This window comes from Bidens hawaiensis, unplaced genomic scaffold, assembly GCF_021521415.1.
Source record: "Bidens hawaiensis isolate Kalapana, Puna unplaced genomic scaffold, B.hawaiensis_p1.1 tig00003378_1, whole genome shotgun sequence".
NCBI lineage: Eukaryota > Viridiplantae > Streptophyta > Magnoliopsida > Asterales > Asteraceae > Bidens > Bidens hawaiensis.
Genome location: NW_027491188.1, coordinates 2,595,187 through 2,612,175, shown reverse-complemented (window position 1 = coordinate 2,612,175; position 16,989 = coordinate 2,595,187). Strand labels below are relative to the sequence as shown.

Below are 16,989 nucleotides of genomic sequence, written 5' to 3'. Positions count from 1 at the left end.
AACCATTACTTGCCACGAGGTCCGCACCACAAATATAATCGAAGTAGATATCAATATCTACAATAAACGAGTTAATAAAATAAACCGAGTGGCATGGACCACTGAAATCATCTTGATCACTCGGATGCTTCATCGACCTCGTGACATCATAAGTAACATTCTCATCACCAACCCGAAGCGTGATTTTTCCATCATACACATCGATAAGCGCCTTCGTGGTTCATAAGAACGGACTACCAAGAATAATGGGGACCTTCTCGTCGGACTCCATGTCACGCATCACAAAACAACCGGGAACACAAACTTATCCACCTTCACTAACAAATTCTCGATAATACCTCATGGATACTTAACCGAACGATCGGCCAACGATAAAGACATGTGAGTTGGTGTAAGCTCGCTTAACTCCAACTTCTCATACAAAGAATACGGCATCAAATTTATACTCGCACCAAAATCCGCCAATGCATGGCTCATCGAATCACTACCGAACAAACACGGAATCGTAAACACTCCCGGATCTGACAACTTCTCAGGCACGCGGTTCAACACTACCGCCGAACAATCTTCCATAAGGGGAATCGATGGCATCTCCCCCAACATGTCTTTCCTTTTCAACAGGTCTTTCAGAAACTTCGCGTACATCGGCATGTGTCAGAGTGCTTCAATGAACGGGAGATTAATCTTTAACTATCGGAACATATCAAGAAAATGCCCATACTCTCGCATGTATTTCTAGTGTTTTGCGCAAGCGGGATATAGGATACCAGAGCAATTAATCACAGGTGATGGCCGGACTTCAACTGGCTTCTTCACTGCTGGCGGTGCAACTGGTGCGGTGTTCTGCACTTTTCTCGGTACTTCCATCTCGGTTTCTTCATCCATCACCTCCTCATCTTCCACTTAAACCTCATTCCTTCGCACCTCGGGACCCAAAACCCTGCCGTTACGAGTAGTAATCGCATTTATTTCAACGGCCGGATTCTGTTGAGTAGAACCTGAAAACTGTCCCGGGGGTCTCTCATTCAATTGTCTGGCAATATCACCAATGGTCCGTTGCATGTCGAGCGTAGCTGATTGTTGATTCTTCAATAACAGATCATGATCGACAAGAGTCTTTTGAGTGACTTGATCTCTATTAAGGATTTGCTGCATCATTTCTTCCAATATTCCCATACCACCACTCGAATCTTTCCCATTACCCGAACTTTGCTCATTAGAACTTCCACTGTTATACTGGCCTTGATTTCGGTTATAGGGAGCTTGGAAACCAGGTGGCCCACCGTCCGGGCGCCAATTTGAGTTGCCTTGCCCTTGGTTCTGATTCTGATTCTGATTCTTGTAGTTGTTCTAGTTCTTATTGTTGTTGTTGTAAGCATTAAAGACGCTGTTCTGACCAGCCACAAAATCAACTTCTTGATTGTTCATTAATGGATACTCCAAGGTACCATGACCACCCCTACACATCTCACACTTATCCACCTTAGTCTTTAACTCTTTTATCTCTCGGGTGAGATTCTCCAAAGCAGCAGCCATACCAGTATCCAGGTTAACTTGGTGTACACCTCGAGCAGATGAGGATGTACTGGTGACGGGATTTGAATTCCCGCCTCGTGGCTTCTTTGCGTACTCAAATTGCGTGAAACTTTCAAACATCTCGTTACACTCGGTCACATTCTTCTTGTCCATCAGATTGCCCCCAGCAGCTGTGTCAAACCTCGATTGAGTCAATAAGTAAGCCCATTGTAAAACTTCTCAAGAATGGCCCACGGTGTGAGCGCACATTGTGAACAAAGGGAAAGCAGATTCTGAAAACGCTCCCAAGCTTGGTAATATGCCTCATCCGGCTCCATGTGGAAGGAGTGGATCTGATCACGGAGGCGAGAGGCCTTAGCAGGTGGAAAGGATTTCTTGATAAAAGCATTGCGAAGCGCCTCCTATGTGGTGAATGCTCCAGCAGGTTGCAAATCGAGCCAAGTAGCGGCACGACCCGAAAGTGTAAACGGGAACAAGTGAAGGAATATCGCATCCTCATTAGCACATTGCAAATTGAACGTTTTGAACACACGAGTTAGACGGTTGATGTGTGCCGGTGAATCTTCTTCTTCATGGCTATGGAATTGGTGGTATTGGGTGATGTTGGTCATGACGTAGGATGGGATTGGCCATGATTTAGGGTTATTAATGTCGGGAGCGAAAATGGGTGAGTGGGCTTCATGGAATCCTTCGAAAGCTTGCTAGTACACAGTGCGGTTATTTTCAGTCATTGGGATGGGTCTGGGACTCGGTGGTGGTGAATTGGCGGGTGATGATTTTGGTAAAGTATCTATGGTGATCAGTTGTTTTTCTGACGAACTTGCCTCGGACTTCAACGTAGTAGGTCCAAAACAATTCAGCAGCGGTCCTTGCGAACGAAGATGTGGCATATACCTACAAAACGCACAAGACCGAGTAAGTAGTTTCTAATAAAACGAAAATAATAAAAACAAACTAATAATTAAAAACAAACTAGACTTAATTAGACTTCTACGACTCAAACAAAAACGTAAACAAGTAGCACATATGTAGCAAGTAGGTCCAATCAAAGCTAATAACGCAATTGCTAAGAGTCCCCAGCAACGACGCCAAAAACTTGATGTGCTAAAAGTAGTTTAATAATTATTAACTAAATTAATTAAAAATAAACACTAAGTAATATTCTAGACTCTCTAAAACTCGACTAAACTACTAATCGGCAAGTGAACCGATCGACTCTAGTAAAGCTAAGTAAGTCCGGATATCGAACCCACGAGACTCTCTAAATTACGTTTATTAGCAAATTAGACTCGACTACAAAACACGACTTATTAATTTGTATTTGTTTGGGGGGGGGGGGTATTTAAAATACTAATATAAGACTATAATTTAAAACTAATTAAGAAAGCAAGTAATTTAAACGAAAACAAGAGTTTGTTATTTAAATAAGATGATAATAAGAAAACTACCTAGGCTAGACTCCCCTAAATTTTAGTAATGAATTGACTCGGGAAATATTTAGTTATGGACTGGGATCGTAAAATAGACACTTAAAAGAAAACCCAAACAGGACCCCTGACCCTTCTCAAGAGTCACTTATAGATTTCTAACAAGTTTTAACGCACACCAGTATTAAAAATCAAGTTCCCTTACGGTTACCTAATTATTTATAATTTAGTTCCTTTATACGAAATCCTACCTTACAGCGTGGAAATCAAAGGCAATTTATTATACTTAATTGATTTGATAAACAATAATAAATAATCAACCCTAGACGGACTCCTTACGAAGAATTAAATCTAGCAAGATTAAATAGTAAAGACTTATCAATAACCTAGCACTTTACAGATTTTAGGTTAGCAGCACACTTAGGTTTATTTGATAATATTATTCCTATGACTTTATCATGACATCAATGTAACGTCCGTTAATTTCCGTTAAAAGGTTTAGCCTTGTAGCGTCGTGTATATCTTTTGGGTTTGACCCGACACTCTCCGGGGAGCTCCTGGTCACCCTCGTAAACCTATCATACTTAACCTCTCGCACAAGTTCAACCATCAGTGAAGTAGAGGAACTAGAATGTATTTTTGTTATTATATTATATTTAAAAAAAATTAAACCCTACCCTACCCTAACCTCCGATCGGCGCAAGCAGCATCCCCCCTTCTCGTTTTGCATGCAACCAGCCACCACCCAGCCTTCAAACGTTCAATTCCAGGTTGGTATTAGATGTCTACAACTCTTTTTCACCTTAATTCATCCTTATGGCTCATTTATTCGTCGTTAAACTGCTTGTTTTAGGCTTACCGAGTGGCTGTTCAATTGGACAGTTTCGGGGCTGTTTCGGCTAAGGTTTTTGCACCACAATCTTCCTAGGTATGTCCCATATAACATACTTTAAAATCATGTCCATTGGTGTTCGTTTGATTGGTCAACTAGTTGTAGATTGAAAACTAGTTTTCGGTTGTCTAGAATAGTGATTTGTTGCGGTTAACGCGAGGGATGAAGTAAGTGATGACCAATTCAGTTTGGATAGCTTCAGTTTAATGTATGGGCTGTTGAAAAATGATTTTTATAAGTATTGGGGCTGAATTGGTTGTCGGTTACTCAAACGGGTCGGTACAACGCACATTCGCGTTTGTTGAATGGTTAGCACGTTGTGCTTGTGAGTTACCGACCCATTTGACTTGTGTAGCGTCGTGTGGACTTGTTGGCTGTGAATTTATCATATTGGGTCCACACGGGGATGAGTTGGATGTTAATTGAATAAACAACTCTTAAACGCGCGTGCTAGTATCACATAATGCTTCTGGGGGTAATTTGGGAATTCTTTATTCCCGGGAGTATCTAAGGGTCGTGTCAGTAAATGTAAGGCTCCAGGGGCTGTTATGATGGAGTTTGATGAGGTCGAGGCTCTAGGTAACTCAAACCATGTTAGAAAGTCTCGTAGGATAAACGAGTCCTTTCGGTGTCGTTAGTGATGATTGTTCGTAATCCGACAGGCTTTTGAGTTGTGGGAGTACTTAAGGGTCCTCTAGCCCGTTGTAATTGTGTGCCTCGTGTTAGGTGAGTTCATGATGCCCCTTTTTACATTTTTACGTTTTGGGCTAGCATACACACCATATTACAATTTTATCCGACTATACTCGTTTAAACTAATTGGATGGTTTTATATGGCCTTACTTGTGTTTGTGGGTTCATGAAAATATAGGTGAATTATATTCCATGCCTTAGAATATTTGAGGCTCGTTTATGGTTATATATTTTATAAGGTTATAGACATTACTTATGGTCTAGACTCAAGGATATAGGCTTACTCGTATTGTAGTATGTCATGAGATAATATTTATGAATGTGTATGCAGGTGTTACATTATGACCACAGGCTTACTTTCATGATGATATATTTGGGATGATATATAAATATAAATATATATACATATATATATATGTACATATATATATATATATATATATATATGTACATATATATATATATATATATATATATATATATGCGTGTTTATACATTCGTTATTTTATGGCCAATAATTGGCGATGTTAATTAGTCGTTATCGACTAAGGATGTTTGCGTATGCCTACTTTGTGTTTGCATGCGGATGGATGGCGATCTTGGCCGGGCCAAACTATACTACTCAGGTTCTTAAATCCTCTTGCGGGCCCTGAAAAGCCCGTATGGGGAGGCTCGTGTGGCATGATCACAATCGGATGAGATGATACGTGTTTGGGTTGTATGTGTGCTCGACCCTGATGTTATTACTTGGATATTACGTGTTTGGGTTGTACGTGTGCTCGACCCTGATTATAATACTTGGATGATATATCTATAGGGATGTAATTATATGGATGTTTATATATATACAAGTATGACTACTTATTGTTGATGATGGCCTAACTATTGTATCCCGTTTTAATTTAAAACTCTTGGAATGATTTATTTAAATGTCAATTATTAAAAGTTGAACTCACTCAGCTCATGCTGACTTTGTGTGTATGTTAGTGTGAGTTTCAGGTTGGGAGAAGAATGTTTACCGCTTGGACATGTACGAAGCTACTTGGACGGTGGAAGGCATACTTAGTCGGAAGTTTTAATAATGAACATTTTTCTTTCAAAGTTTTATTAGATACCTTGAAAAATTTGATTTTGGGCACAATTCCCGGGTTTGGGACTTGTTTTAAATATTTTGATTTTCCGTTGATTTATATTCTAAACTGGATTTTAAAATGAAATGAATCGTTTGAGTTTAAGTATTTTGTAAGTTTCTTGTATGAATACCAATTGTAAGATTCCCGGGATTCGGGGTCTTACAATCAATCATAAAATAATAAAAAAACACGAAGTAATTGACCTAATAGCAATCCTATCATATGACAAACAATAATCAAGGAAAACTATGGAATAAAACTCATCAAACAATCCTAAACATTCATACGCATAAATTAATTATAAATTAATCTTTTACTAAATCATAAAAACCATAACGATAAATATTCCCAAAGTCAAATCAAAACATCAAATTAAGTTCATCATAAGCCTAGATAGTTCATGCAATTTAGCCTAACATCTTAGGTTTAAATAAAACAAACAAGTAAGAATTCATGACGGTAAAATAACGAAAAACGAAAGAAACAAAAGATAAAACCCGTGTTCTTCATCCTCAACTTATATGGACCACACCGGATGATTCTTCGACTCCAAAGCTGCCAAAAGCTGATCTCGGAAGCCCCGGAACTCACCAAATTCAGCTGGAACTTCACGGTATGCTTAAGGGTGAGTTTAGGGGTCTTTAAATATGCAACAGGAGGCTAAAAATTCGAAATTCGGTTTAACATTCTGGAAACTTCTAACATATGGGCCGCCGCGCCGCGCGGCGGGCTTGCCCTCCCCGGTCGGGCCGTGCTCCAGCAATCAAAGGGTGGGCCGGCCGGCCTAACCGGTCCGGTTCTCTTCCTGGTCTAGTCCGGTTCGTTTCCTGATGTTTCGGTTCTCCGGTTCGAAATGTTTTTGCTCTTTTTTCGTCCTCTTTTCACCACAAATAAAACCCGAAACCTAAAATATAAAAATATATTAGTAGTATACAAATCTTACGAAAAACCGAACAAAATTAATAAAATAATAAATAAAATGTACACGGGATTAATGTATATTAAACGTTATATCAATTACCTAACACCTTTTTAACTTTTAAAAGTTAATAAGTTACAAGAAGAAAAAAATAAGGAATCCCAAAAACCCATTAGGGTTTGATGATAAAAGGGTTTCACAAATAAATAATATGTTATAACCTAAACTATCTGGAATTAGTGACCCATGACCCGCTTTTTTTTTACTATAAAATTGTTTCTTAATTATAAATAATATATATTTTTTAAATCAGATGTTAATTTTTAGTACATCCCTATTTTATAGGATTTTCACATCAAATATTTGGTTAGATTAAGTTTTAATTTAATGAGATGTTATAACCCGTTTAAGAGCTATCTAGGTTTGGTGAGACCCATACCCTTGAATTCGGGTCAAATGCATGAGAAGCCTCCATTGCTTGAGAGAATTTAGGGAGTAACCAGAGAGTTTTTAAAGGCTTTCGTTTATATATATTACTAGGTTTTATCCCCAATATTACGGGGGTTGTTTTACATTTTTCGTTCTTTAATATTTATTTTTTCGATTTTAAATTTCTTTATTTTAAGAAAGTTAATAATATACTTAGACCATGTTTGGGATTCCTTATTTGCACCTCCTTTTGACTTTTATAAGTTGTTTTTGATAAGTTACTCTCTCCAAACTTATCAAAACCTTCTTTTTCCTTATTTAAAAACTTAAAAAGTCGTATTACCCAACACCTTTTTAAATTATAAAAGTTAATAAGTTACAAGAAGGAAAAATAAGGAATTCCAAACACCCCATTAGGGTTTGATGATGAAAGGGTTTGACAAGTAAATGAGATGTTATAACCCGTTTAAAAGCTATCTAGATTTGATGGCCCATGACCCGTTTATTTTTTAACTATAAAATTGTATCTTAATTATAAATAATGTATTTTTTTAAAAAAATCGGATATTAATTTTTAGTATATCCCTATTTTATAAGATTTTCACATCAAATATTTGGTAAGATTAATTTTTTAATTTAATGAGATGTTATAACCCATTTAAGAGATATCTGGGTTTGGTGAGACCCATACCTATGAATTCGGGTCAAATGCATGAGAAGCCTTTATTTCCAAATAAAACAATCTGATGGCTTGAGAGAATTTAGGGAATAACCAGAGAGTCTTTAAAAGCTTTCCTTTATATATATGTATTATAGATAGATTGATACTTTGTTTAACATAAAGATAAATAAACATAATGGTTTAATACATAAAATTTTATATGCATAGAGTTGTACGCTATGCTTTACAAATTGTACCATCAATATATTCTCCGTCAGTTTACACCAACCATGCCACACACAAATCGACGATCATGCATGACTTCGCTAGCATAACAAACTTAAAACTCTTAGCAAATTTTGTTTATATCGTAAGACTGATACTTATAGCTTAAAAATATAAGCTAAAGAGGGATGTATGGATAGAGGTAGGGTAGTAAAACTGTAAAACAACCGGCAAGCCCAAGGAAGATACTCGCGGATCACACTAATAACACCCGCGGGCCATTAATAATACTCGCAGGAAAAATCCGCGGACCACAAAAGGCCCCTGCATGAGAAAGAAACAATAAAGAGTTCTTACTTGAGCGAGGGAAAACAGTTGTAACAATATAATTCTTGAAGATTGCTTAAAGATACCCTGACAAGGATGTTTCCCCTTTATGAAGAATACAAGGGAGCACAACCAATTAGAGAATGGCAGCTGGACACCTGATAACAACCATGCACATGGCCAAACTGCCACATCCTATCAAGGCATGACACGTGTCCATTCAGGTAGAAAAAAAATCTTCTAGATAGTGACAACTTCACCAATCACCTGGCTATAAATACCTTCATCATCATTACAAGGTATTCATACACTCTTCACATATTACGTCAATCACTTTGTACTTTCTCTCATTATAGAAGAGTATTTATTCTCAGGCCGGAGGGTGGTTACGGGAAGACCCCCCCCCCCCCTCTTGTCCTTCCTGTAACGAGGCTCACGGTGATCTATTTTGCAGGAATTTAGTTGATGATCAGATTCAGTCTGTCCTTAGATTCGTTTCGCAATTCGTACTTGGTGGAAGTACAGATTCGATTCCCACTGGATTATATTCGTGTTTCTTCGTTATGTTTTGTATTAATCTGGATTCATGGATTTAAGATTTGAACATATTACTTTATTTTCATTTACAATAATTCAAATACTCTATATAATTGTACTCCGGTTAGGAAATTCTCATTTCACATGCTCAAGAAATTGAATATATACAATGTTATGTATTATTGAGCCAAATGTCTCCATAAATAGTGCATAAATCAATTATTATAAAATTGTTCGTTGTCATAAATCAATAAACCATCAAACAACTCACCGTACACGTAACTCGACTTTATTAAATTTAATTAAAAATTAACACGATTTGTAGGATTTTGAAGTTGTTTTAACATGGATTGATCATTCATGACACAATTTAAATTACTATTTTATGTATTTCTTAATTAATCCTAAAGTAGACAATATTGGAACTTTGGTGATATGATCGGGTAAAAGAATTATTTAACAATTGTTGCTACACCACGTAGTGGTAGTGGTAGTGGTAGTGGTAGTGGTAGTGGTAGGGGATGGTATTGACGATTTTAAAGATTAAAAGGACGGTTTAAGAGATCTGTATAGACAAACAAATCGTTATTTCGTCACAGAAAGAGGTCTTTTGCAATCAACCTCTTGCGTGAGAACAAGTTAGTTGTTCTTAGAGAACTATAATTGGAGTAAGAAGAGAGTAGTGAGAGGGACGGGTTTAGAATGTGATACCCGAGATACCAAAGGCATCCTTATATAGTGGGACCTCTTGACCAAGTCAGCTCCCTGTCAGGACCGGCCATGGCCTATGACAGAGTGGTCGACGGCCATAGGCCCGAATTTTTTTTTAAAAAAGATTATATGTATTTTTATGAAAAACTATATGTATACTTAATGTTTAAACTCAGTTCCATAACAAATAATTTGGTTTGGTGGTAAAGAGGTATGACTTCCAACCAAAAGGTTGTGGGTTCTAGCCTTGTTTGAAACATTTTAATCCTGTTTTTATACATTAGTTTTTTAAACAACTTAAATCATAACCAAGGAAGCCAATTTAAAAATTAAATTGTTTAAACCCAACAAAATACTCTCTTTACTTGAAGCTCAAAATAGTTTTCGCATTCGGCCCATTTTTTTTTCAATTCTCGGAGCCGGCACTGCTCCCTGTAGATACCTCAGATGCTCAAAGGGGTATAGTGTTTCTCTTATTCCTCGACTGCAGGTAAGAATTTACCCTTTTAGGCGTGTAAGGCTTCTATCTACTAGACAATAGACTTTCTTTGTTGACGTATCATCAAGCAGATGCTTTAAGCCTTTGACCATTTAAACTTAGGAGCTATTAGAGTTGTAGGCTGATGGGTTTAAATATTTTGTTTTTCTTTGATGAGCCCGGCTACATTGTCAACAACCGAAAACCAAAACATAATGATATTCATAAGCAAAAAGTTTTAGGTCTGGCACAATACGCAATTCTAACATGATAAAATGAAAACTAGAAAAAGAGTGAACAATAGGTTTAGATAACTACGTACACATTTTATCTACCATAGTTAAAATAGTTACCTTATCATGTTTATACAATTCTAGTAATTTCGTTAAAAGAGCTTTTTATATTAAGTTATAAATATTATTAAATAGTGATAAAGGTTGAATATATTCGAAGTTGTGATGCAAGGCGATCGAAGAACAGCATTAAAGAAAGCAAAAGCATTTACTTTCCCAAACCCCAAAGGCCAAGAACAAGAAGAGAAGAAGGAAGATCTGCCTTTCACTTTACAACCCATTTCAAGAATCTTCATTTTTACCCCCTTATCTTTTCTACTTTTACTCTTTACCCCCTTTACTTTTTTCCCTTTATTTACCATCTCTCTCAAACCACTTGGGATCACCCAATCTCCTTTTATCACAAGTTTTCACTTTTAATCATCATTCCATTTTACTCTTCTTTTATTTGAAATATTTTGAATAACAAAATTACAAATTTATTAAGTTAAACTAGTATTTCGAATTTCCACCAATTCTTATTCATTAATCTTTATTTTTTACAAGAGATTCGGTTTCAATTAAATATCCCTTATGAAGTTTATCTTTTAAGAAAAGAAAAAAAAATAGACACCCTTAACTTATGTTTGATAGATTAGACAATTGGCTAGTGTTATGAAAATGACCAGCTAGATCAGGAATCGTCAGTGTTATAATTTTCTTGCTAAACCAACGCATCGTAACCACATAAACCAACCGTCGTTATCAGTTTGTTACTAGCCAGTGCATGATTATGCATCGTATCCGTTTAAATCTGTCACTTTTAATAGACAAATTTGTTAAAGATAATGGACCAATAGACCATACCAAACTATTAGAATGGATTAAAACACTTAAATCATAAATGCCTACAAAAATTACAATGATTATCATATAATTAATAAAATTTGTTTCATTATATATACGATACTAAAAGTACCATTAAAACCAAGAAAAAAAAAACAACTCGTAAATTTGGTATACCATTATCATAACTTTATAAAAATAAAACTAGCAAACTAAACCACTAGCAATAGCTCGATTGGTGCCCATATGTGTAGTTCCATACACAGGAAGCTCCTCAGAATATTGTTCATTCTTGAACATTGCCAAGTGATCGAGCTCAAATAAGTCCGAGCTCGAGTCACTTGCTATATCATCTTCATCATCATCGTCTAAATCAATCTTTTTATCATCATACTTCATAAAAAACTCATTCAAATTCGGCTTTTTCGTTCTTGCCCATGGGAATGTCGTATGGGGAAGCTTATCTAAATCTTGTGCATTGCGTAAATTTTTCGGACCATGGGGATGAGAATCTTCACGATCAAGAAATGTGACGGTTTTTCGTACGCCATTGTTGAGATGATCACTTGGTCTTGAAATATTTTTGTTTAAGCATGATCTTGAAAACGAAGAAGCAGATGAACACGTAGGCACATTGGTGGATTTCGACTTTCTTTGGCTTCGGGTTTGGGCTTTAATATCACAACCCAATTCTTTTGACTTCTTGGAATGCCCATTTGTAAAAATGGTATTAATAAAGGTTGTTAGCCGACCTCCAGGTGAGATCGGCTGCTTCATTTTTTTCAAACTTGCGTACAATTTTAAGGCTCTAGTCTTCGACCGGACTAGACCACGATTGTCAGTTTTATCCGTTTGATCATCGTCAAACGGATAAAACTCGTTCTGTTTTTTACCAGCAGAACACGACGGAACACTTGTTTTAACCTTATTTAAAGGTCCAAAACAAGACTGTTTTGGCTTGACCGCTTCGGCTTCCGAATACCACCCGAAGCTCGAATCCGAAGAGCTCGAACCCGAGCTAAAGAACAAAGGGTCATTATCAAGTAACATTTTGTGATCAAACTCTGGTGGGGCCCGACGACACGCGGCCGCTTTCTCATTGGCTTTCATTTCCATCCATTTATCAACCAAACACGCTTGTCGAAAACCCGCAATTTCTTCATCCTCCACTGCGCTTTTACTCTTGGACCCGCGATCGCTTTTCTTTGCGGGTTTTTGCTTTCGGACATTAAATTCACCGAATTTCTCATCGCCTCCATCGATTGAGCGGTAGATTTCGTCAAGAAGAGATGAAGAAAAAGATGGGTTTTGTGTAATTTTCTTTTCTTTATTATCCCAGTTATAAATTTCTGCCATAAGTTGTGAATATGGAGAGAGAAACAAAGGCTTAAAGAAGAATGTAGGATGAGTATGAGTATGAACAGGAAGAAGAATGGAAGTCTTTATAAAGGGAAGCTAGGGAAGTTGGGCGCGTGCATAAGTTGTGCAATTTATTAAGAGGTTATTGTGAAAAGAAAAATATTATCTTTGAATTTTAAATATTTTTTTTTGTTTGGAAACCAACATTTTTAATAACATGTTCATTAGTAATACAATATTTATTTAAAGATGTTTAATAAAATGTAGTAAACTCAAGTCTACTCATGGGACACGCAAATAGTACCAAGTATTTTTGCTATCATTTGATATATGCTTTTTGAGTTTTCGAGATCAGTACTTTCTGTCTGGTACCGTTACCAAGCTAATTCCTAAACTCTCTCTAGTGAAAATTTGTATCTATCTGGGAATACTGTCATTTAAATACAGTATATTCTTTTTAAGTAATTCGGTGAATAATTTACCTTTTTCACCAACTGATTTTGCACATTTTTTCCACTTGGGAGCTGGGACGACTCAGTGTGGCCTAAATCCTACTAGTTATGATATAAATCAATGTGCAATCATCATCTATACGATATACAGTTGTATGATATTTTAAAGAATTGTCTAGCTTTACATGGACGCATACTATCAGCTTGACTATCCTATACAAACATATACCGTACAACACAATCAATATAAGGTTTTATACGGAGGCACATGGTTACATACATGTCCTATACGCCAACAAATGAAACATATATATACCATCGTAAAACATCAAATCAATAAGAATTGATTATTAACTTTGCTCACGTATATATATATTTTTATCTTAATAAAATTCGGTGGTGTGTTCAAAATCAAAAAAGGGTTATAAATCATATTTTATTAGGGATAAGCTGCTTTTAATATATTTTGAATATAATAGTTGATAGATATTGTTAATTAAGATCTTGTTGATCTTGGAATGGGGCCAGAAGGTGGGGTTTTTATAAGACAAAGAAGAATCTTGCTTGGGGAAAGTGCATATTAGTGGGTGGGCAACCAAGGATCAGTCATTCAGTTGTACTCATTGGGTGTTTAACAACAAAATAATTAAAAAGACAATATTTGGTTTTTTCTAAGTTTTTCAAAACTTGACAATATTTGATTTTCAAAACTAAGTTTTTGACTTAGTTAACACAATGTTTAAAAAACAGCCATATTACTCGTTCCGGATTGAGTTAAAAATGGTACAACCGGTTGAGTCGGATTGTACCACGAGGTTCAACCGGTTGAATAATTTACCCTATAATTTTATATAAGTGTAACTTTCAACTCAAAAAATAGCCTAAAAGTACATGATTTAATAATAAATACAATTCAAAAGCTAATTCATAATAAGAAAAAAATACAAAAGCACTTGATTTTCAAACAAGGTTTTTTTAAAAAATAAAAAAGTGTGCAATAGGTTTATGATATCGTTTACTGGTTTACACGTTTTAGTTTTATCTGCTATGTAAAAAGTCAATTTTAATGAATATGGCCATAAAAAAAATATAAAAATCTATTGAGCTTAAAATTGGTATGCCGGTTTAAACCGGGTATTAAAAAAAACCAGCGGTTCGATACTCTAGCAAACCGCCTAAAAATACCGAGCTCTAAATACTGGCTACGTATTCAAAATTTGGTGTAACCGGTTCAACCAGCCGGTACGAACCGGTTTTTAGAACACTGGTTAGCACTAATGGAAACGATCGATAGCATTCGTAACGTTTATAATGATTTATCAAACTAATATTAAAAAAAAAAACACGAGTTAAGAGACGCGTATCCTTGTGTTATTATGAGGCGACATCTCTTACGAACGCTTAATAGACAGGGTAGTGAGTAGAAGCCTAACAGCTTATAATACACATGTTTACAATGTTAAGCCGAAACACATTAAAACACTTGTCAAAACCTTTCAGATTTGACTTACTATATATACTGGGTTTTGAATATGCAAGTGCTTATAATGTGCATCAACCATTACAATAGTGTGTCCAAATTTATATGTTTGTTGCATTATTGTAATGTGTTTTGGGCATCAGTTTAATTCAATAGTTTAATAGGTTTTGATGTGCCGTTACATATAAGTGTTTTAGGCATAAGTTTGATTCACTGATCTAATAGATTTTGAAGAGGTAGGTCCCAGCAGAGACCAGTTGGTCCCGCAAGACTCACCTTGAACAGGGTTGTCTGCGCAAAGGCCATCTGCTCCCGCAGGACCCACCATGCTCATAGAATCTTACGCGCAGTACGCAAGCTGTACACGCAGGGAAAGCCTCCCAATGGTGAAGTACCCCGCCTGTTCCCGCAGTTGCGGATACAAGCCATCAGGGAAGGCTACCCGCAGACAGCAGGGCTACACGTACAAGACTAGCTACTTCAGCAGTCACATGAAGGCATGAGCAAGGCGGGAACAATCCCGCCCAAATGAGCCAGTCTGATTCTGAAAGATCTTTTGTACCATACCTACCAAGGTATGGATAGGACAGACGATCTGACCAGAACAGCCCATGAGCCAATCACAGGGTGACAGCTCACCGACAACAGTGCGAGGAGGAGCACCCTCTAGTACTGTTTGTCACTATTAGCCGCTGCCTACTCACCAACCCTCACTGTGGAGCAGGCGCAGCCTACAGTTGGTGGAATAGTATTACTGTTGGCCGTAACCTATTCACCAACCAGCATGGCCTGCGTACAATCCACAGTCAGTGGGACGTGCATGGTCTACAGTTGGTGGAATAGTGCAGCCGACTTTATTACTGTTGGCTGTAACCTACCCACCAACCAGTATGGCCTGTGCGTAATCCACTGTTGGTTGAACAGGAATACTATTCAGCCGGCTGTACCTTCTAGAAAACCTACCTTCGGCTATAAATACTCCAATATCTTGGAATGGTAAGATCATCTACTATCTCGTATAACTTACTTGATAACTGCTCTTATAGTATTCATATACTTTTATATTCAAAGAGCAATATAGACTGATTCTCACGCCGGAGGGTGGTCACAAGGAGGAACCCCCCCTTCTCAGTGACGAGCTTACGGTGTCTGTTTTGCAGGTTCCCTGAAGTACAACTTACTCTGCTGGACCTAACCTTCGTGGGAAACATTACTTGGCCCCCAGATTACCTATAATCTGCCCGGGGTTACTTAGTGTTTCTTCATTGGCGCCATCCGTGCATAAAGCTAGAACTACATCTTTCTCCAGTTTTTCAAAACTTCCAAGATGACTAGAGAAATTCCGGTAACCACAACCCCAGCCACTGGGGTTAACACCGGCAACACAATGTTTACAAACACTACCCCAGCCACCCAAGCTGGGGCAAGTGAAATACATTTTACGAACACTACCCCAGTCACTCATGTAGGGGCAAGTGGAGTAAATATTCCACTGGGATTCACTGATGCCCAGCTGGAAAAACGACCTCGAGCCCCTCGCCAAACACTTGATCAAGTGAAGGCATGGGCCGAGGCACGTCAAAGAGAATTTCAGGCTGAGTTGGACGAACGCTTGCGTTCAGTCCAACAAGCTGAGGAATTCGGTAGTACTCGCCAGCACCTCAACATGAGTAGTGAGTACGAGTACTCAGACGGCGAGGGGGAAGACTCCGACACCGACGCGAACCCTCGCCATAGGGCGAAAGGGAAGCGTAAGGAAACGGATCCCCAGCCAAAAAGGAACTTTGGGGAAGCATTCCAACCAGTCACGGAAAAAAGCTCTCGCGACTTCTCCAAGGCCTTTAGACCTACTGCTACAAACGCAGGAAGGTCAAAATTTGCAAGGGACATTGCAGAAGCAATCGCCCCGAGGAGTGCCAAACAAATGTCCAACGTTGGCACATACGATGGTCTATCCGACCCAGATGACCATCTGAACAGGTTCATTGCGGGGGCAACCGTCAGTAACTGGACGGAACCCACGTGGTGCTACATGTTCCAGATGACTCTGGTAGGAGCAGCCAGAGCATGGTTCGACCGTTTACCGGTCCACCACATTTATGACTGGGCAGACTTCCAGAACAAGTTCAGTCAACAGTTTAGTCAACAGAGGAAGCACACTGAGGAGCAGTGGACGATCCTCAACTGTGTCAGAGAAGAGGATGAATCCTTACTGGACTTCATCACCCGCTTCAACTCCAAGAAGGTGAGTCTGGGCAACATCAGTGAAGACCTCGTTCGCGCCGCTTTCATTCAGGGCGCTGAATACCCAGAACTCATCCGCACTCTGACGGGTAAAGACGGTATGCCATCCACGTGGGATGCCATAATGACGGCAGCCAAGCGCTTTGCCGAAACAGAGAAACAGCTGGGAAGAGATCTCCCCCACAATACAAACCTCTACACGCAGAGGACAAGGGAGAATAATGTAAGAACCGCCCGGCTAAACAAAAAGAGGCGGCAAGGTATTTGGCAGTCAAGGATAAACTTTGACGCCCCCTCAAGCTCTCGCCCTCTGGTTGGCGGAAGGGACAAAACGCACCCTTTGAACCGAAAAAACCGCTGGACGCCAC

The 16,989-nt window shown here is 38.1% G+C and overlaps 2 protein-coding genes across 2 annotated transcripts; both read right to left on the bottom strand.

Moving 5' to 3' along the window:
* Positions 1-339: 339 nt before the first annotated feature.
* LOC143623342 (uncharacterized) lies at positions 340-651 on the bottom strand. The gene has a single exon (XM_077094276.1). The coding sequence runs from the start codon at positions 649-651 to the stop codon at positions 340-342; it is 312 nt and encodes a 103-aa protein (XP_076950391.1).
* A 10,463-nt stretch (positions 652-11,114) lies between these two features.
* LOC143623320 (protein BIG GRAIN 1-like A) lies at positions 11,115-12,442 on the bottom strand. Its single transcript, XM_077094255.1, has one exon. The coding sequence runs from the start codon at positions 12,440-12,442 to the stop codon at positions 11,291-11,293; it is 1,152 nt and encodes a 383-aa protein (XP_076950370.1). The 3' UTR covers positions 11,115-11,290.
* Between the last annotated feature and the right edge of the window lie 4,547 nt (positions 12,443-16,989).